At 41.2% G+C, this 22216-nt stretch overlaps 1 protein-coding gene across 1 annotated transcript; it reads right to left on the bottom strand.

Moving 5' to 3' along the window:
- Positions 1-19: 19 nt before the first annotated feature.
- JIL-1 (JIL-1 kinase) lies at positions 20-16701 on the bottom strand. Its single transcript, XM_017163988.3, has 8 exons — positions 15941-16701; positions 14381-15370; positions 6755-6823; positions 6534-6667; positions 4466-4550; positions 3585-4396; positions 3067-3524; positions 20-3008 (listed from the first exon to the last, which is right to left on the bottom strand). The coding sequence occupies exons 2-8, from the start codon at positions 15180-15182 to the stop codon at positions 1649-1651; spliced, it is 3720 nt and encodes a 1239-aa protein (XP_017019477.1). The 5' UTR covers positions 15183-15370; positions 15941-16701; the 3' UTR covers positions 20-1648.
- Positions 16702-22216: the final 5515 nt, after the last annotated feature.

The following is a 22216-nucleotide window of genomic DNA, read 5'->3' as shown; positions in this document are numbered from 1 at the left end:
ACAAACTTTGGTGACTTACATTGCTAGCAACTTGTTTCATATTCATTTGTCTCTTCAACTCTGTGCTCCCCTGGATTAGACCTTTCTGTCCGCATAATGCTTTTGGCCAAACTATAAATTTGATTGCTTCATCTTCTTACATTTAACTAGTGGTCGTCGTTGCCTCCGCCAAACAACACACGACATATCTCCTCGCGAAGCTATGTCGTTTTAAAGGGTATAACATGTCGCTACCCCTCCTTACTCAGCATCCTTGCCTGGTTCGCCCCTGTGCAGGTAGATTAGGTAAAGTCTATGGTCTATGTAGTTTTAGTTATTTGTGAATCTTATAGCTACGACAAATTGCTTTGCTGGTTTGGTGTTTCACTATTATTTTTATAATTATTATTATTTTTATTATATAAAACTCATGCCCAAAACAGATTCTCTCTCTCTCGAATCTGGCTTATAAAATGTAGGATTATGTTTAACTTTCTAATCGGTTTTCTGGGGATTATACATTGTGTGTTTGTGTGTGTGTGTGTGGTGTTCGTTCTAAGGCAACTTGTTAAAAGGCAACTTTAATATAAACATTATTTGTTTTTATACTAAAATTTACACCATTTCATCGTCATCCTACGACAAATTTACACAGTTCGATATGTGGGTTTTGGGCATTAATAAAAAAAATAATGAACAATTTAAAAAAATGAAAGGGTACTCCATGTGAAAATGTTTTGTTATGTTTTCCGAGTTTATTTGAATTTCATTGGGTTTCCATACCTTTTTCTAGCCAATTAAATACACATTTTAGGTGGCAAACTAACTTTTAAAAATTAAACAAAAACAAAAGAACTTGACAACAAAACAATGAAATTAATTGCAATTAACAATTGGTACGACTCTTCAGGCCGTAGATTGCTGTTCGCAGATTATATATTATATATTCCACTGAAATAATGTCTAGGATACTTAGGAATTGAATGCATTGTCCAGAGCAGACAATGTTCTGGTTAATAGTAAAGAATATATATATATTTATATAACTTAAGTTAGGACACAACTTAAAGCAAATTTGTATATATGTGTGTTTAAAGAGGGTATCATGTAGTCGTTCTCACTGTTCTTAAACATATAACTCTGCACTTAACTAATTCCAGCTCGCTCTTAGTAATGATATCAGTGATTGTGTGTGGTCTCGGGTCTTTCCTTATTGTCCATTCCTTCCGCTTCTTGGGAAGAAATTGACTTTGCCTTGGTTTGACTTTAAATTTAAATTTAAATTCAAAATTAACTAATTAGCTAGCACAATGAAGCACTAGGGGCGGGGTTTCTGCTTCCCCTTTCAAGTTTAAGAATGAACATTTATTATTGGTGTTAAGGATGAGCTTCTCTCTCACCTTACATCTCTCAAATGGTTGTAACAAAAATGGTGAATAATTATTGACACGATCTTTGGTGCGGCTGGTTAGAGCCGGGCTCTGCTCGTTGGCGTTCTTGTCGTGGTCCCTGTCCGTGTCATTGTCTGTTTTCAACTCCTCAGCTCCTGCTTCTCCCACTGCAGCACCGCCTGCAGTTGCTTCTCCTCCTCATCTAGCTGCTCTTCCTTCACCTCTACAACCAGCACCTCGTCATTTAACGCCGCCGCCTGCTGCTCCTGTTAAGGATGTCATTCAAACACATACTGCTGACGCTGCGCACGCGCTCTCTCCGGCTGCACTCGCGTCGGTGGACGGTACACTTTGGGCGCCCGAGGTTGCCTTGGCTTCGGGGGCTTTGGCCTGGGATAGATCTGCAGCCTCTCGTACGCCTCATCGATTTTTTCAATTTTCACCGTTGGCAAACTGTAGACTCGACGTTCCTTCTTGAATTTATGCTTGAGCACCTGCTGTACCCCGTTAATCAGGAGGCAGAAGTGCCGATAGCTAGCCCGCGATTTGCGCCATGTATTCGGTGTCTTGTTGAAGCCCAAGAAATCCACCTCGTCGTCTATCTTCCGCCGGGACGCACTGGAGGGTAGTGTACGCACGACACGTTGCACTCTTGGTATGCGGGCCACAATAGTCTCGGCGGGCGGCGGCAGTTTCTGCATCAGGAGATACAAGCTGGCCTTGCTATCCACCTCCGGCGCATCTGCAACTGTATTTTGGGGCAACAAACTCGCGGTACGACGCTGCTGACGGGTTCTGGGTCGTTGGCTGGTAGTGGTTTCGGCCGTGACAACTGGAGCCGCCGGAGGGGGTGGCGGCGGCATTTGGAGACGCTCCTCCTGAGGCGGCGGCGGCGGTGGTTGTGGCAGCGGCATTTCCACATAGTATTCCTCGGGCATACGCAGGGGCGGGGCATTCTCGTCAAAGCCATAAAAGACTTCGGTCCCGTCAAGATCCGGATCGAAGCGATCGTGCAGCACCAGGTCTTCATCGTCCGATATGGGAGCAACATTTATCGCTGCAGTTCCGCCGTTGGCCACCGTCTCCTCAACTGGCTCGTTGACCAGAGTGATGCCCTCATCCTCCGTCGACCTGTCAAGCGATGAGCTAGATTTGGGTTGATCCTGCACAACCGATGTGGGCTGCTCCATGGTGTCCTCGCTGAGATCGACCACTTCCTGCTCCTCCGCTGGCAAAATAATGTCCACATCGGGATCATTGGTGCCATACTGCAGCCACTCGCTGTCAAGGATGTCGTCCAGGCTAGGCCGATCGGAGGGATTGCGCTGTAGACACCACCCCACCAGGTGCCGGAAAGCAGGGGTGGCACTCAGCCAGCGCCTTGACCTCTGATTGAACGGCTCCCGTTGCATGCGTCTCCTTAGCCTATGATGGGCATTGGCGGTGTGTTCCACATCTCTGGAGCCCTGCCTGTAAGGCGGATGACCCACTAGCATGGCATAGAGCGTGGCGCCTAATCCGTAAATATCCACGGCCGGCGAGTATGTCACTATATTGGGATCCGCCAGGAGTTCCGGCGGAGCGTAGTCCAGGGTGTAGCGCGGCTTGTCCTTCCAACTCTGGAACTTGCCATTGTAGCTGTGGGGGAACAAAGATTTAGTCATGGAATTCACACAGGTGATCCCGCATTCCTTACCAGGCATTGCCAAAGTCCACCAGCTTCACAGTGTGAGCGTCGCGACTCTCAAACATCACATTCTCCGGCTTCAGGTCACCGTGTATAAAGTGCTTGGCATGGACATGGCGTGTGGCCATTACCAGCTGCTGGAAGATCTCCCGACAGGCCTGCTCATCCAAAAAGTTACGCTGGATAAGCGCCGAGAGCTCCTCGCCACACAGGTACTCCATAATGATCCAAGTCTCGCATTTGTCCCGGAACGTTCCATGATAATTGACGATATTCTTGTGACCTTGTCTGTCCAAGGCGCACGAGATCAATGCGTCCACTTCGGAGGCACGATACTTGGACAATTGTATGACCTTGGCCATAAACACCATTTCGGTGGAAATGTCAGATACAAAGTGACAGATGCCATAAGCACCACTAGCCGTCTTGCTGCCCAACTCCAGGTCATCCGGTCGCGAGGGTACGTTCTACAAGGAATTGAGTCATCTTAGGCGTCAACACAAAAAAAGAATCTCTGATAAACTCACCTGCAGTCCTGGATTGCAGTACTCAATATTACAGTTATTGTCCCGACGCATCTGCTCCAAATGCTCTGGCGCTATATAGGTATAGCCGCGGAAGAGCCGAATCCGACTGGGCGGGGCCTCACACTCGGGATCCTCGGGCAGCTGGTCGGTGAACTCTGTGCTAAAGTTCTGTACATCTTCTTCGCCGTTAATAACAGGCTTGTAGGGAGCTTTGCGTCGCTTGACGCGCAGCTCCTGCCAGTTAATGCCTTTGAAGAAGGGGTGCTCCTTGATTTCGGTGGCATCGCGATGACTGCCACCCAGTCGCCTTTTTGGGCTCTTCTGCAGCATCTTCTCCACAAAGTCCCTAGCATCGGGACTGAAGGAGCTGGGGATCGACGGCGGCTCATTCAAGATGCGACGTGAGATCTCCGACTGTTGACTCTGTCCATCCGCAGACGCAAATGGCGATGCTCCGGTTAATAGCTCAAAGGTGAGCACACCCACCGACCACCAATCCACGGCACTGTTGTGGCCAGATGGCGACGACTTAATGATTTCGGGAGCCATGTACTCTAGAGTGCCGCAAAAGCTGGTCGCCCGGTAATCGTTCTCAGCGGACAGGATCTTTGAAAGCCCAAAATCGGAGATTACAATGTGTCCATCGCCATCGAGTAGGATATTCTCCAGTTTGATGTCGCGATAGATAATGCCAAGCTGATGCAGCTGCTCCAAGGCCAGCACTACCTCGGCTATGTACACACGCACTCGATGCTCATCGAAGTGCTCGGCATGGTAGAGATGCGTAAACAGCTCCCCGCCCTTTGCAAAGTCTGAAAATGCAAAATTATTTCATGTTGTAATTATTTTTCAGATTTATTTGTACGTTCAAGGCCACTTACCTAGCACCAAATACAGTTTCGTAGTTGACTGGAAAGCGTAATGGAGACTTACAAGAAAAGGACTTCGCTGGACAGCCTCCAGGACCTGAAATGATACGGGAATAGGTTTTTTAAAATTACAAATAATGATATTTTATTATTATTATTTTTATATATAATATCAAACCAAAATATTTATATGTAAATTGATATAAAACAAAGTCAAAAGAACCCCGTAGATTAGTGTTAAATTTATCAATCTTTCTTTTGTTTGTTCTATGCTTATCTCCATATCACAATGTTTTTATCTTGGCGTGTTTACATCCCAGAAGAGCATCGACTGTTCGTCGTGTTATCCACTTTATAATCACAGCTTATCGATATTTTGCAGCCTCTCTTTTGGACGCTTCTTTCGCTCATTTTCGCTTATCACAAAGCTTCGTGTGTTTTGTTTTTCTTTTCGTTTTGTTTTGTCTGCTCAAATACAGTGTGTGTGTGTTTAAGTGAGGTGTTTCGTTTTGCCTGTATTTAGTTTGCGAATTACTTGTTGTTGCTTAGCTGCGTGTTAAGATTAATATTACATGGAATGAAAGAATGGCTGCGGAAGCTTATAAATATTCAAGGGGAAAAGTAAAAAGTACACTTCGAAAGTGAATTAATAATGAACTTAATTCATATTTTGCTCTTTTTCGGTGGGAGGAGCAAACTTTCACATTTCTTTTTGTCTTTTTATCTACAGTTATGGGCAAAATGAAAGGGAAGGTTTATTTTTTAATAGTTTTTAATGTGTGTAATATTTTTTCTTAAGCGAAATTTTCAAAACTCTTCTTAAGGGAACAAAATTATTTATTTTTGTTTTTAAAAGTATTTAAAGATAAATAAAGCGTTAGCTTTATTACATTTATCTGTGAGTTGTCATTTTAGTAATTCCGAAAGTTTATTCATTTCTATTTTGAAAGTCAAATTATAGACCTGTCATATCGAATGTTATTGAATCAAACTAAGTTTAATTATAACTGGGTTACTGGCACACACTCATTGTACCTTGAAAAAGCCAAGTGCGTGCGTGTGCGAGAGCAGGAAAGAGTGTAACAAAGAGACACACGAAAATAGCGCAGAAAGCTGAAAAACAACAACTAATAAGCCGGCCCAATTGTAAAATTTGTTCAATTTATCTGCTACGCGAGGCGCTTATCTGCTGCCGCCGTCCCGCTCTTGCGCCTACACCTGTTTGCAGTTATTTAACGCATTTTGTTGTTTCTCCCATTTTTCGTTTCGTTTTCTATTTTCATTGATTTACTAGCGACTCTCTCAATGCCGCAACAAAAACCGGTTGCACTAGACAGCAGCAGCAACAACAACTTCCACTATTGATCCCGCTCTCCCGCTCTCACTGTGTGTATCCTACTACTCTCTTGGGGCTGGCTTTCAACAGTTGCTCTCCGTTAGTTTTTTTTTTTGTGCCGGTGCAACAAGAACAAGTCGCTATGTGGGTCACAAGAACATTTCTCTCCCCATCCCGCCACCTCCTTTTTTCATGCTTTCCCGTTTACTGGTTTCTTCTTCGGCTTCGTCTTGGATTCGCTACTGGAAACTGTACGTGCGACTGTGAAGGTTGTCAAATCGTTCCACGACGAGTTTAATTTCAGTAAGCTGCACTTTATTGTCGTCATAAAGTGAAGAGGAATCCAAAGTAAAAGAAGTCTTGTTGCGGTGATTGCAAAAACAGCACGCAGCGGGGGCGGCAGCGGGGAGAGGAAGTAGCGGCACAAGGTAACGGCAAAGCAAAAGCAAGAAAGCTGCCAAAAAAAATTGTTGATTAAACACGTTTGCTACATCGTCGTTGAAGTTGCTCGAAAATGATTAAAAGGGTTTTTGCACACACTTTTACAGTGGCTATTAACATTATAAGGCTAAGGATACCCATGGTAGGGTATTATAGTTTTAGTTAGACGCTTGCAACGCAGTAATGTCAGCGTTAACAGCCGGTTAGGTCTATCCATTCTATTCCTTCTTTTAATGATTTATTTTAGTTATAAAATTTAAACAAATTATTTAAATTATTTCCTTTATATAGGGCTTAACTTACCACTCGCTCGGTTTTAGTGTGCTCTGCGGTTTTGCGCTTCTGGACGACCGTTATCTTGTTTAGAACTTTCATCGCATAGAGTTTTCCAGCGTCGTGACGCGACAGCTTACGAACAAGGAACACCCTTCCGTACGCTACGGAAATAATTTGAAAAAGAACAAAAAAAAGTCAATAATTGAATACCAATCAATAAAATGACAAAACAAATAAAACAAACTTACCTCCAGTGCCCAGAACCCGTATAATTTTGAAGTCTTTCAGACTGACGGCCTCATCACTGTACAATTTCACTGTGGAAAGAGTATAAATATTTGTATTATAATCATATGTTTACTTGTAAGTAATTTATAATTAAATAGACTGAATAAGATCGATTCCTATTGATATCAAACCGTAATTACACAATTGCACCTATAACTAATCAGTTTACACAGCCATTAAAGGAATTTCTCTTGCTCCCTTCACTCTTACAATGATAAAGATAATAAAAGAAAATACCAAAATAAATACACATGCATGTACAGTGGTGCTCATAGACTTAAGCCACAAGACTTCAACCAAGAATTTTAACGAAAATTAAGAAAAGTTTTTATTCCACAGCTTTAATTATTTGTGTCACATTAGTTCTATATATCAGTGTTCTAATAAAAGAATAACCAAGTTATAAAAATATATATTCAACGAAAAATTAAAAAAATCTGAGACCAACCCGAAAATGTCCTGCTCACATACTTAAGCCACCTGGAAGAAAATGATCCAAAAAGTTAAAATTTGCCCAATATTCCTTATAATTTTAATAAATTTAGTTTAATATTAAGTGGGATGACCTTTCTGATTAAGAACAGCGGAGCAACGCTTTGGCATTAAGCCCACAAGACGTGCGCACTGATGAGGGGTGATTTTCTTCAACTCTTCCTGCAAAATATGCCAAAATCGTTTTTTTTTTTGCTGTTTTTTTTGGCCAACGACTTGTTTAAGAATACCCCACAAGTTCTCTATAGGGTTCAAGTCGGGGATCTGCGGTAGCCATTGCAAAACATTGATTGTCTCTTGGCTAAGCCACGACTTGACTATCTTGCTGGTGTGTTTCGGGTCGTTGTCCTGTTGAAATATCCATGCAAGTGGCAAATTATCGGCATATTCTCCAGATAAATTGTTAATAAGGATGTCCCTGTACATTTCGCCGTTCATAATGCCTTCTATCTTCTTTTGGAGACCTACGCCCGATGCGGTGAAACAGCCCCAGACCATAATCGAAGCGCCACCAAGCTTAACGATCTTTTTCGTGTATGTTTGATTGTTTGGAGCGACGAATCCAAGTTTAATGTCTTTGGGAGTGATGGTAAACCATATGTACAACGTCCTCCCAACAAACAATTGGACCCCAAATACACGAGAAAGACCGTTAAACATGGTGGCTCTTCGATTATGGTCTGGGGCTGTTTCACCGCATCGGGCGTAGGTCTCCAAAAGAAGATAGAAGGCATTATGAACGGCGAAATGTACAGGGACATCCTTATTAACAATTTATCTGGAGAATATGCCGATAATTTGCCACTTGCATGGATATTTCAACAGGACAACGACCCGAAACACACCAGCAAGATAGTCAAGTCGTGGCTTAGCCAAGAGACAATCAATGTTTTGCAATGGCTACCGCAGATCCCCGACTTGAACCCTATAGAGAACTTGTGGGGTATTCTTAAACAAGTCGTTGGCCAAAAAAAACAGCAAAAAAAAAAACGATTTTGGCATATTTTGCAGGAAGAGTTGAAGAAAATCACCCCTCATCAGTGCGCACGTCTTGTGGGCTTAATGCCAAAGCGTTGCTCCGCTGTTCTTAATCAGAAAGGTCATCCCACTTAATATTAAACTAAATTTATTAAAATTATAAGGAATATTGGGCAAATTTTAACTTTTTGGATCATTTTCTTCCAGGTGGCTTAAGTATGTGAGCAGGACATTTTCGGGTTGGTCTCAGATTTTTTTAATTTTTCGTTGAATATATATTTTTATAACTTGGTTATTCTTTTATTAGAACACTGATATATAGAACTAATGTGACACAAATAATTGGAGCTGTGGAATAAAAACTTTTCTTAATTTTCGTTAAAATTCTTGGATGAAGTCTTGTGGCTTAAGTCTATGAGCACCACTGTATATGTATGAATGATTGGGGGGGGGGGGGGACGATAAAAATAGTCGTTTGCATTATTTTTACTTTGACACATGTGATTCGAATTATCGCCTTTTTTATTTTTATCGCCAGCGCAGCACGTGCCAGACACTTCATTCCGCTTTTAGAGGCTAGTACGCATAACGGTAACTATGCGAAACGAGACGAAAGCAAAGGGGGAAAACGCAGACAGGCAAGTGGAAAATGCACTTTGCGATAATTAACAAAAAGAGAATTAAGAGTTTAAGATTTCGTCGGGCTGCGCAGCAGGTGGGTGGCGGATACAGTTGGCGACAAAATCATAGGACTTAATAATAAAGTTTGACAAATAAAAATATATTTTCATGTTCAGATATAATCGATTAGTGAACTGAAATTTGTACATGTCCAAAAAAATGTCTAGTATTAAAAAATATTTGATTGTAATTTATAAAAGGTTAATAAGTTCACAGCTTTATCCCATTTGTTTATACATAAATATTTAAATGGGTTCCCTACAATTCCTTTTGACCACAGTTTGTACACTCATCATCCCTAAACCAAGCACCAATTGTCCTCTCAAGAGGGAGTGAGCGACTCCTGCCTTTCTCCCAACTTTCAACATAGGCTGTAACAGTTCATTGGCCCGAACGTCTCGCCACGAAAGCCGAGTTTACGGTTATTACAAGGCCCAGACAACCTTTTTGGAGGATTACAAAGTTACAGTGAAACTTTGCTAATTGCAATTACCGAAGGCTTAGTATGGAAACAATTTTTACATAAACTTTAATATTGTTAAAAAATAGAAAGGTGTAATGCATTTAAAATTTTACAATAATATTTTTAGCAAGACCAATTAATGTATAAATCCAAATTTAACTTTAATTTAAGATATATTTTAAAGAATCTTGATTAAAAAGAAACTATTGAAAAATATTTTATTACTTAAACAAAAAATAAAAAATATTAATTAGTTATATTCCACTAAAAGACAATATAAATTATTACAATAGAAACCGAAGGGTTATAAAACGCGTGTAATTCAATTTGATAGCAATTAAGTAGAACGTTCCCAAGTGACTAATTTGTATATGGTCATCCTCAATCTGTTAGTCAGTTAGATCCATTTTTGGCCACCCTTCTCCCGCTCCAAAAGTCTGAGCGTGTGACGCAAATAAATGCGAATTTTGGCTCCTGCTTTGACAAATGAACGCTAGCCGCAGCAACGCAAGCAGCAGCTGGTGAAATTGTCCTTGAACCCCGAAGGACATTCGCAGGAGTTCAGTGCACAGCAAAGAATAGAGTGTAAATGTAAAATTCGAGTCTAACATAAGTTCGCCATTACATTCTATATCTGCCTACTGCTGCGTGCATTCAACCCTCGTGCAATCGAACCATCAAAATTTCGAGTTGTTGTGAAATCGAGGAACATTTGAGGGGGTTAATGAAACCGAGTTGCTGGGCGAACCTGTTGGGTTGTTTGAAAATACAACTTACTAAACAGCCCAGCAAGTAAGTGTAATTTACGCAAAACACCAGCACAACGCTCGGGATGACTGACGATGACGCGTTCCGAATTTCTCGAGGGGGTCCAATGAACCGAGGACTCTCTCCGTGGGTGGCGAATAATGGGGAAACAACTTTTTCACCGAAATAATATCGATTCAACAAGAAAACAGTTTTGGTAAGATGGTGTGAAAACTTAACTGGATACATGTTAAGGGAACACTAAAAATATATGAGGTAAAGGATAACATTTGGAATCAAGTGCTAAAGCAACCCAATCTCTATGGATATATGTATCTTGGCCTTGATATGCATTATATTTTTCTTGACAGGTTCTTAAACCGAAAAAAACCGCACAAACAAAATGTATTTTCTCTCTCCGACTAGGCAAAGTTTAATGAACGCTGCCAACCGACGGTATATATGAACAATAATAACCGCAACAAGTGTGGAATTTTCTGATAGCAACCTTTTAATTTTTTTCTTGCCATGTCTACTGATAAATATTGCTACTCCAAGTGTAATTTTGTAAGCAACAATAGTACTGTCCAAAGAAACGTGCCAAAGATCATTGAAAACTTATGGAAAAGGGGTTGAAAAGGTACTTTATATATATATTTCCTAGACGTTTCTACTGGTTAGAAAGAAAAATAATTCCCTGAATAGCAGAGCCTTTCGAGTTAGGTTTGTTTAATGTGATCTTTAAATCAACGTTCTGTGCCGAAATTCTTTGGAAATCATTAACCGAATAAATTACTTGAACAGTTTAAAGATCACTTATTTTTTCGTGGTATATTTGTTTTGAGAGAGGAGAAGATAACACCTACCTACAGTGGCTCACAGCTTATTTCAACCAGACCCAACCAAAAACTTTAAATGCCTGTAAAACATAAACCAAAGGCTTTTTCCAAAAAATTTAAACGCACAATGTTAGATTTGTGTTCAAACATAATATTTAATAACTTCATGTATTTTTTTTTATTTTTTTAATATTTATTTTTTAATTAATAACAAAAAACAACGAAAAATAAGGCCACAGCTTATTTCAACCAGGTCGGTACTTCTATGTATTTTCAATGCTTAAAGATGACTAATACTTTATTTAATATTTGGTATGGCCACCTTTGTTGTCCACAACCATTTTAAGCCTTTTTGGCATGGAATCCACCAACTTTTGGGTTGTTTCTGGGGCTATTTTTGTCCACTCCTCTTTCAACGCCTCTTTCAGATCCGATTTATTCGAAATCTTACGTTTTCTGATGTTTGTGTCCAAAATCGCCCACAAATTTTCAATCACATTCATGTCGGGCGACTGTGCTGGCGGCTGCATAACGTGCGGGCAGTTCCAATAGAGCCAAGCTTGCACAATGCCCGACTTATGTTTCGGATCGTTGTCCTGGTAGAAACGAAAATCTTCCCGAATACCAAGTTTCTCGGCGCTTTCGATCAAATTTTTTTTTAAAATCTCAAGATATTGGGTTTTTTCCATAGTTGTCTCAATGAACTCCAGATTTCCAACACCTGCTGCCGACATACAGGCCCATACCATAACGCTTCCACCGCCATGCTTAACTGTAGCTTTTAAGTTTTTTGTTTGCAGCTCAGTATTCGGCTTTCGCCACACATAGGATGCACCATCTGAGCCAAATATATTAAACTTTGACTCGTCCGCAAAGATGACTGTATTCCAGAATGAAGATTCCTTTCCTAAGTGCTCTTTTGCAAAATTTAAGCGACTCTTGATGTTCTTGGCACTGATGAACGGCTTCTTCCGTGCTATTCTGCCATTATAATCATGCTCTCGGAGCACACGACGAATTGTTTCTGGGTGGCAGGACTTGCCCAACTCGGTCTCCACCTCACTTGCAATCTTCGGTGCCGATAATTTGGGATTTTCCCGAATTTTCCGGACGATATGGCGCTCATCTGTTGGATTAAAAATTTTGTTGGGCGCCGTTCTTCCGTTATCGTGCACCCTATTCTCACGGACAAAGCGGTATATGATGCTCTGGACAGTGGAATCACTTAGACCAACCATTTCGGCAATTTTCCGACGCGAGTTTCCATTTTTGAAATGTTTAATAACGAGTTCTCGCTGTTCGATTGTAGTACGTGGTCCCATTTTTCTTACAGAATTTTCGCGCACTAAATTCTTGCCAAATTTTCCAAGAATAAGCTTGAACCAACTCCGAATAGACTGACCAAAGCACAGAAAAATTTAGAACACCTAATTTTCTAAATAACGGTGCATAGCAAAACTGCAAACTTTTTGGTTGAAATAAGCTGTGGCCTTATTTTTCGTCGTTTTTTGTTATTAATTAAAAAATAAATATTAAAAAAATAAAAAAAAATACATGAAGTTATTAAATATTATGTTTGAACACAAATCTAACATTGTGCGTTTAAATTTTTTGGAAAAAGCCTTTGGTTTATGTTTTACAGGCATTTAAAGTTTTTGATTGGGTCTGGTTGAAATAAGCTGTGAGCCACTGTATGTATATGCCGTGTCAGCGTTCTTGTGATAATTAAACAACCACACACAACACAGCTCACCTATCAATTTGCAGGTAATTATCCCAAAGGCTAACTTGCTCCTCCATCTATGCTTGGTATGTTCGGCGAGTTGCATTGTCAAGTTCAAGTAAATAAATTGCCTACAAACAACACAACGCTGCCAGTACGGACCGTTTATGCAAACAAGCATGTTTGTGAATACAGCAAACACTCATGCAATGTACTATATATGTATGTATATAAACGCCGATGTACAAACGAACATGGTCACGACTATGAAAGGCAGCACAGTGGATTGGTAATTATATTTTAAATAATTATATTATTATTATTATTATTATTATTTTCAGCAAGGTGAGTTATTTGTATGTAAGTGTATGAAATAAAAAGAACAAATTGATAAACATCTTCTCTCTAATTTAATCTTCTTTTAAAGCCTTCAATTTAATGATCTTTCAGAAGCATGTCTAAATTTTCAAGAAACTTGAAATAAATAAAGAAAAGATGCTAAGCCAAGAGTTGTATACCACTTACAAAAGGTAGAGTACTTTACTTGGCAAATATTAATTATCGAGATATTTGTTAATGCCATAAAAAAGGTTCTGAATTTAACACTGAACCCGTTAGGAGTTCACAATTGCATCCCACTGTGCACAAACAGGCCTTTTGGGTGGTGTATTGTGTCTGCTTAATGTATGTCTGTACACGTTGTATATTCGAATATAGTGTGGTGAGAGGTGAGTACTGAGATGGGGGGAAAAGGAAGAGCAAGAGGTCGGGCGGGCGCATTGAGGGGGTCAGTAGTTTTGAAACTGACTCAAAGACCGTACAAAGCCGGGCTGTGTTTTCTGGGTAATTGTGTCAAGGTTAAATGCATGTGCTCCACTTTCTAAAGGACACCGGAGGCGGCGCTCTAACTGGCATTGACCAACTGTCAGCCAGACATATACGCCGCCGCGCCACGCCGCCGCCGCCGCCGATTTTTGCCTTATTTGACGCGCCGCCGCCAAATTATGAAAATAACGGCGCGCCGCGGCGCGCCGCTGGTGCGGCATCGGCGCAGCTTCAGCGCGGCCTTCAGTGTCATTGTTCTTTATAAAACTTAAAAAAAAAAAAATAACTCATTAAAATGGCCTTTTTGCCTTATTTGACGCGCCGCCGCCGCCGGTTCTTTCTGACTACTACGCCGCCGCCGCCGAGTCATTTTGACCTCTACGCCGCCGCCGATGCCTTTAACCATCGGCGTAAACCTCTATGTCAGCCAGACACTCCTTCTACATTAAAAACTTTGGAGGCATCTTCGGTTGAAACGCGTAGTTGCAGCTTATTAATTATTTAAGAACAGTTTTTATATTGCTTTTCGAATGCATAATTAAGTACTAAAAAGTACTCTGAACTGAAGTCTGGTAGAAACTACACTATAGAATATTCTTTTAATAACAGATGCAAAAAAAAATACTTAACTCCTTAATATAGGGTGAAAGTATTTATATTCAACCTGTTTTTTAAAGTATCAATACACAATTGGGTTACCAAGGTTATATTATCTTTCGTTGCCATTAAACATTTCGGGTATCTAATTCTGTTATCTTACTTGTGTTTACTTTAGATTTCAATGGCATTATCGCTTCCCACGATAAGAAGGGGATTCCCTGTGGATTTTGTTACTTACCGTAGGATCGCAAATCGGTGAGCTGCTCCAATTCCTCTTGGTGCGCCACGTTATCCAGATCGATGGGCGATGTGGAACTGGTGGTATTGTTGTTTGCCGGTAATGCGGCTTCCGACGATGCGGCTGCCGCTGCCGCAGCAGCGGCTGCTGCAGCCGCGTTCGCATTTGCATTGCCATTATTGCATGTGGCTCTCGGGGTGCCCTCGTCAATTTCCAGCTCGCTGTCCACGGCCTGCTCCTCTTCCTCTGTATCCTGATCATAGTAGTCGCGCTCTTGATCGAGCTCCTCCTCGCTCTCCGCGTCCGAAATGCACACGATCTCGGGGATTTGGTCATCAGGCGGCGGCGGCGGAGGTGATGCAGTCGATGTAGAGGATGGAGGCGATGGTGGCGATGGGGGAGTTGCCGGCGAGTGTGTGTCTCGGTAATTGTAATTGGGTTCCTTGCTGTTCTTGTTGTTGGTTCTGTTGTACTGGCCATTGGTGGCAGTGATGCTGTTGTTATTATTATTGTTATTGTTGTTATAGGCCAGAGATTTGGCCGAAGCGGTTCCAGAACGGGAAGAGGAACTCTCCTCTAAGGTATGCTCTAATCTGGCCTTCTTGCTGACCCCATTGGTTAGCGTTGGCATTGTCATCGTAGCCGTTGTCGCTGTATGTTTGCTGGCCCTGCGCCTTTTGCCACCACCACTTCCGTTGGCCATCCCATTCAGGTGATTCAGCGCCATCGGGTCCTGTTCATGGACAGGTGGCTCGGGATTTTGCTTGCGACGGGCTTTGTTGCCACTTGTGCTGCTGCTCATTTTATAGCTGTGCTGCTTTTTCGGTACGGTTTGGGTTCTGCCCTTTGATCCGACCTTTCAAGGGTAAGGATGCAGCGCTTTACGTACTTGTACTACGTAGTCTAAGGATGGTCGAGAAATTGCATAAATCTAATCAAAAACAACAATTTATAAGGTTCCGTGGCTGATTATCGTGACGCATTGTTAATCTGCAATGAAAAAAAGTAAGTTAATACAATATTTGGAGGGTTTTTAATTGACCTTATTGGCCTTATTATTCAGAGAAACTGTGACATAAATTTAAATTTCAGTCAAAAAATATCAATTTTGATTTATTCATGAAATAAATTATTTGTATTATTTATATAGAATAGTAAGGTTCAATATTATTTAAAACATAGCGAAACAAATATTCGTTTAAACGGGAATTTTTTATATTAAATAAAACAAATTTTAAAGACAATTTTTGTAAGTGTTATTATTTTGATAGCAACTGTAGATAAGCAATTAATGGAGGGCAATGTGAAATATTTTCATCAAATCAATTTTAAGAGTTTTCTCACAGTGTTTTTTCATGTTCAAGTACTTGTGCCCCCTTCCACAAATTCTATTTGTTCCAAAAGGAATTCCTGTTAGACAGTCTTCACCGTACCGCCCCGCATTCCGCTCTCCGCAATATGGTACAGTTTCAGCGCATTTGCGGTGCGATGAGACCGCCGAACATCGGAATGTCAATTGGGCCAGGAAGGCAATCAACACTAGCTATAAACAAAACTCACCTCGCAAACGGAAAGAAGCCCAAAAGTTATTCGGAAGAAATATATGTTGACAATGTCAATTTGACAAATACAGAGAGGTGCGGCGGGGGCAGCGCGTTGGATTATGCGTTTGGGCGGCCGCGATGTGCAACACTGAATACACTACGATAATGCAGACCGATTTTTGCAGCACTGGCGGTGTTGGATTAAATATTATTCAACCATTTGCAGCAATCTATTTGCCCGTTTGTGATTATCACTGTTTTCTCCTCGCCGTTCTCACTGCCCACACCACTACACACACACGACGCGCTGGCACGCACGCACACGCTGGCACTTTCAGTATCGGCGGCTGCCTGCAAAGCGTTTTTGTTTTCGTCCGCAGATTCTCTTTTTCGGCGACTGTTGCTCCGCCTGCTTTTCCGATTTCCACAGATATTTTCCCTTTCCCGGGAATTATGTATTATTTTTCGATCAAAATGATTTGGTGTTTTTCCCTTACACGCGAAGGTTTTTACCGCCGCTTTCTACTTCTCATTCACGCACACACACTGACGCGCGGGACGCTCTCGCCATCTGCTTTGCGCTCTCATTCGCTTACACTTACTTATTAGCAACGGCCACCTTGAGAACGCAGTTGCTACGGATGCACTCGCTCCTGCGGCTATTAGTTATTTATATTGTTATTGCCCGCGTTTCTGATTATTCTTGGCCACACGGGGCCAGCCACAATTTTCACCGTTTTCTTTTCAGTTGCATATGTACAGTGTGGCCAGATGAAATTTGCGTTTTCCTCAGCTCAGTGATGTCACTTTTTTGAGAAAAACAGCTAGATTAACCAAACAAAACAGCTTAAAAAAGACAAATTCCAAGGGGAAATAGCTAAGAAAAAAACTGATTTTTTAAAAATAATTTGTTAAATTTATTAGTTAGTTAGGGCCTAGTAGCAGGATCATTTAGAAATCTGCTTTAATTTTCTTTTTTTTAGAACTGGAATTCCCGCAGCCCGCTGTTTTAAAATTTTTCGCAATCACACCTAATAATAAGCTGAATTTGACGGGAAAAACAGGGAATGACACCATAGTGTGGCCAACCACAATTGTTACCATTTTCTAGGGAGACCGATGTCACTATCGATAGTATCGATGTTTTTTGGTCGCCCATGAACGAAAAGTCTGGCAACGCACCAAGTCTGGCAACAGTGCTGCCTTATCCGGTTAGTTCCAAATTCTGCCGCTAGTGTTGCAAGAGTAATAGTTCTTAAAACTCCCGCTAGATTTGGAAGATTTTGAGCCGTTAAATTAAATTATGAGTAATTTGTTTTAAACTATACTTATTAATTAGTATTATCACCTGAAAATACGGCTTAATTTTAAAATATTAAATAAGCTCAGGTTTAATATTTGTACAAAGTCTAGTTGTTATTATAGTATAATTCAATGTTAAACAAAACTATTTAAGTTTTTTTTCTCTTAGATGCAGCAGTAATTCACCAATTTGAATGATATTTGCAGTTTAGGCATTATCACTATATTCCATTTTATTTTTATGATTTATTTCCGTTGGATAAAAATGTGGGCTATTGCATTTAAGAAAGCCTAGCCCATAAAATTTTCCAATATCGACATGCCAACTCGCACCGGCCATTTGGAAATGGAAATTTTATTGTTAGATTTAATCATTACGCAATAAAGGCTTTAAATATGTTGACGATTTATTTAAATGAATCGCAAATGGAAAGCCTCGGTTGTGCGTGCGAATCCATGTGAAGCACGGTGTGTACTTAGCCCGATTAAAGCGACCATCACGTAGTACAGAGGCCCTCTGATAACGCCTGGGACTCCAATAAATTTTCACCACGTACCTTGATGATGGCGCCATTTGACGCTAAAGAGTTTACTTAACGGGCCAGTAAATATTTTTATGAGACAGAGAATTCCCCAAAAGATTTCCCCCAATGAATTTGCAAAGAGACAAATTCTTTCCCCAGTGACCAGAGACCTTGACCTACAATTTGAAAATTTCCAGTTCTAGGCGGCGAAACGAGACTCACTTTCAAACCGCAGCGGAAGCGAGGCGGCCAAGCAAGATGTTCTATCTCCTCGTTGTATGCAAATGAGTTGACCAGCAACTGCTTCGATTGCCAAGCGAATTGGAAACCGCATGCCAGATGCGCACACACGCACTGGCATCGAGTGGCATCCAGTTCGCATGGAAAGTTTAATTGCGGCTGACTTAGAGCAGAGTTTGCCAGAGAACTTGTCCCACGATTAGGATGATGGTGATGGACATCGTTCATGCACAGAAAAAAATATGAGGTCCCAGAGAAATACACGAAAAATAGGACATTCTCATTATTCGTCTTTTAAGATAGAGATAACATTTTTCTTAAAGTTTAAATAATAAATAAACCTGCATTAATATTTAAATATTAGTAATTAGTAATACAAACAATTATCTTATCTAACAGAACACTATTTTTCTATGTGCACTGTACAAGAGAAATTAATTGGCAAGCCTTAGAAACTGAAATCTCCCTCCAAGAAAAAACCTGCGACCTAATTCCGTGGCCAGGAAAACCCTCCTGAGTGAGTCACTGGTATGCCAGGCTAAGAAGTGCTCCCAGCTCTCAGCACTCATCTCCCAGCGCTAGACCTGATCTCCGCCTACTTCGCCGCCCAGGCAGAGCCTGCTCCGGGTTAAGAGGAAATCAAATACCAAATTGGCAACTTCACACACCGAGAGCCAAAGCGACCACGAATATCAAACGTATATATTTGCCAGGCTAAACTCGCATACTGGTTTGCCGTTTCGGCTGCGAGTGGCTTCTGCCTGCCCCGACTTGGCCCGATCCGATCCCCGCCTGGATTCTTGGCTCTTCGCTGCTGCTTATGCATTGTAGTTTGGCCCGTTCGCCGTTGCTTTTTATCGCTCGCCACGGCCGCTGGCCGCTTTAGTTGAATTTCAAACGCTAGCGCGCGCGGTTGTCGGAACGTGTCCCGAAAAAAAAGTACAAAATATAAAACCGAGTCGAGAAACCATAGAGGCTTTGACAGGATCGACATTGGCCAAGTGAAAATCGTGTTGTCTGGCAAAAGAAACCTACGCGTGATCTCTCACTAAACTTTAAACACGATTAGAAGGAGCCAGAGGGAAACTAGGACAAGTTCACGCAGTCAGATCTTTCCCAGCCGATTGTGCGGATTCAAATTATGTAAGCTCCAGCTCCGTAGATCCAGCCAGACGCAGAATTCGCTGAAAAAAAAACCTTACAAAATAAAACCCAAATTACCAATTACCTAATTGACATGCATCCGGCGTTATCGCCTGTCAACTTTCTACCCCCGCTCTTTTTGATTGATTTCTTCGGTTATTCGAGGCACGCACATCGAATCCGCCGGACACTTGGACACCACTTGCACTTTCCTCCCTTTCGCAAGCATTGCTTTTTGTTTTTGTTGATTTTTAATTAATTATTCAGCACCATTGCTGCTGCGAGTGCGGGTGCAACGTGCCCGTTAAAACGAAAGACTTAAGCAACGAACTGAACCGAAACCAAACCGAAGCGAACCGAACCTTTCGGCGTGTGTCAATTTCGAAGGCAATCGGGAATGAAATAATCAAAATTACGAGTATTATTTTGTCGATCTCAAGTGCCAGCGCTCACCTGCTGACCCAGTTTTTCGATTTCAGTTTCAATGCAAAAAAAATTAAGTAAATTTCTTTATCGTAAAAGCAAACAGAGTCTCTGGATTCTGACAGACGGACATGGACATATTTAGCAGCCGCCAATTAAAGCTCGCTGCACTAATTCGCCATAAGTTGCGAAGGCTTTCCACTGTCTCTTTTGAGATGGAGAGTCTCTGCCTCAGAGTCTGTCTCGTCTCAGCTCACTCACTTCCCTCCTGGATGTGGCATTCCGACCTGACATTTGTTGCGTGTTTGTTGTTTGTTTGTGTCTGCCATCACATTGCACTTGCACCACCGTAGGGTAAATCACCTGGCAGATGGATTTGGCCAACAACAGGTGGCTATCTAATGCTCACTTGTGGCTGACATTTGTGTAACAAATTTCCAAAAAATGTTTTCTTCGCTTAGAGAGTGACAGGACATAGAGAAAACTTAGCTTGGGGTTTTAAATAAATTTATAGTTTTTGGACTTGTCGAAAATTAATAGATTTATTTCAATGTATTACTGTATTTGTTTTTGATTATGAAATTTCCAAATTTTAATTGTAATTCTCTATCATAAGCAAATTATGAGTTATTTTAAACCTTTAATACTAAAAACTTTCTTTATTCAAAGTATTCTTCCCTAAAATGTCTAAAAAATACACTTACACAATTTGAGGAGTAAATTTTTATCTCATTTTTTGATTAGTATTAGTTGTAGTATTTGATTTAACATTTGGAACACATTCTGCCTGAAAGGCATCTGAGTTTCGACTTGGTTTTCATCTGCTGCTCTACTGCTAATTGCGCATAGAAATCAAAATGATCCTTGGCCAACATGAGTAACATACCGCCACCAGTCATGGCCATAAGCGAGAGTCTGCCGCCTCTCTGTCAACTGAAGTGGATTGGCTAGAGTGAGACTAACCCGGCTGGGATGGACTGGACGGGCCAGTTGTGGCGCTTCCTCAACGCACTTCGCTCCTGTTTCAGCCTAGTTAGTGGCCCCGTTTTGCCTTCAAGACTGCAATTAATTCTCATCTACATTTCGTTGGTAACGCCCAAAGTAATGGCCTGACAGCGTGTTGGTTTTTAGTCCTAATTTCCAAGTATCAGTGTCAAAATGTGGAGAAACTCTGACAGACCTTTGGCTAATTGGATTGAGAAGCAAGGATTATAAACTAGTTTGGCAAGGCCCGTGCTTAGTCATATTTCAAAGAATTTTAATTTATTTTTACCACGTTTAAATATCCGTTAACCTTGGGTGGGTGTAATCAATTTTGTAATTATTTTCTTTAGAAAACCCCTGTCTAGATGAATATATCCCATATTTTAAGGCCTTAACCCACATCGTATGAGATGTCTTGTTCAGTTTTTTGATGTCAGTGTCAAATTGGGAGAAACTCTCTGGCCAAACCTTTTGAGTTGGCGGCGGCGTTGTGTGTGGAGCAGCTGCCTGGAATGCCTCCTCGGTCTAGATTCTAGATATAGCTGGGGGGAACCTGTACCTCCCAGTTGGCCATCAAATTGCAGCCTTTGGGAAAGTGCTGCTGCTGGTGCTGCTGCAGCCTCTAATGATCGCCTTGGATCGCTAACGGATCGCCAACTGCAAACACTCCATTGCCATCGATAGCCGAACCGGCTGGAGAACTTGCTCCTCCGCCTAGTTGCATCATTGACGATGATGGTGCGGTAAAAGTGCGTTTTGAAAGAGAGAGAGAGCAGTTGCTATTGCTCCATTTCGATTCTATTCGGGGTGAAATCTTCGTCTGCCTCAACGAGTTTCGATTAGAATTATCAATCAATTTGTTAACATGCTTTCACTGCTGCTCACGCACCTTGCCAATTCTGGTATTGTGACTCTGATGCCTTAGCATATAGCCTAACGGTTTCAACAAGTGCAGCTGGAACAATGTCCAGAGAGAGAAGCTTTCCCAAAAACACAAAACCTCGTTCGACAGGCAGCCAAAACAAAGCGCTCGGAGCAGGGAAACCAGTTGAAAATATAGAAAAACTCAGAAGAACAGGGGGATGTTTGATGGAGGGGGTACAAGGGGGTGTGGGAAGAGGATGCAGAACGGTGTGTGTGAAGTCTATATGTTGGCCACAATTGCTGTTATACAACTGTTGTATAATGATAGCCATTAGGCCAGTCTTTTATCATATCCAGTCAGGAATGGTAAATGGAATTGGAATTGGAATGGAACTCCCAGACTAATCGAGTTTGCTGCCTAAGTGTTTTGTTTTGAAAGAAATTCAAAGGAGAGAGGAGTAGTAATCTTATCAGGCTTACAAATTGAAGAAAAACTGGAAAGATTGCTTAAATAAATACAGGAAATTGAAGTAGTATTCACTTTTCGTTAAAATACAGTCATTAGACTACTAACACGTTCTCAATAGCCTCATCATTCACCGAATGATCGATCCATTACCTGTTGCTCTATCAACTTTAAACATTATTATTAACATCTAAACACTATTATGATTAGTATACAATTTTCCAGTTAAGCCAAGCGCTTTATTACCTTACAAAAAGCTTTATAATCCAGGTATTAATAAGCCTTGTTTTGATTCAAACTTAAAGCCATCTTTTAAACCACCTTAGATGATGTATTAAGTGGTTAC

This window comes from Drosophila kikkawai, chromosome 3L, assembly GCF_030179895.1.
Source record: "Drosophila kikkawai strain 14028-0561.14 chromosome 3L, DkikHiC1v2, whole genome shotgun sequence".
Classification (NCBI taxonomy): domain Eukaryota; kingdom Metazoa; phylum Arthropoda; class Insecta; order Diptera; family Drosophilidae; genus Drosophila; species Drosophila kikkawai.
The sequence above is the reverse complement of the archived record's forward strand: the minus strand, read 5'-3'. Positions and strand labels throughout refer to the sequence as shown.

Excerpts from the sequence above, each read along its gene's own strand:
- JIL-1 (XM_017163988.3), bottom strand. The coding sequence starts at position 15,182 with ATGAGCAGCAGCACAAGTGGCAACAAAGCCCGTCGCAAGCAAAATCCC. Across the intron at positions 6,824-14,380 it reads CACCGATTTGCGATCCTACG|TGAAATTGTACAGTGATGAG; the intron begins GTAAGTAACAAA and ends CTCTTTCCACAG. Across the intron at positions 4,551-6,533 it reads ACACTAAAACCGAGCGAGTG|GTCCTGGAGGCTGTCCAGCG; the intron begins GTAAGTTAAGCC and ends GTATCATTTCAG.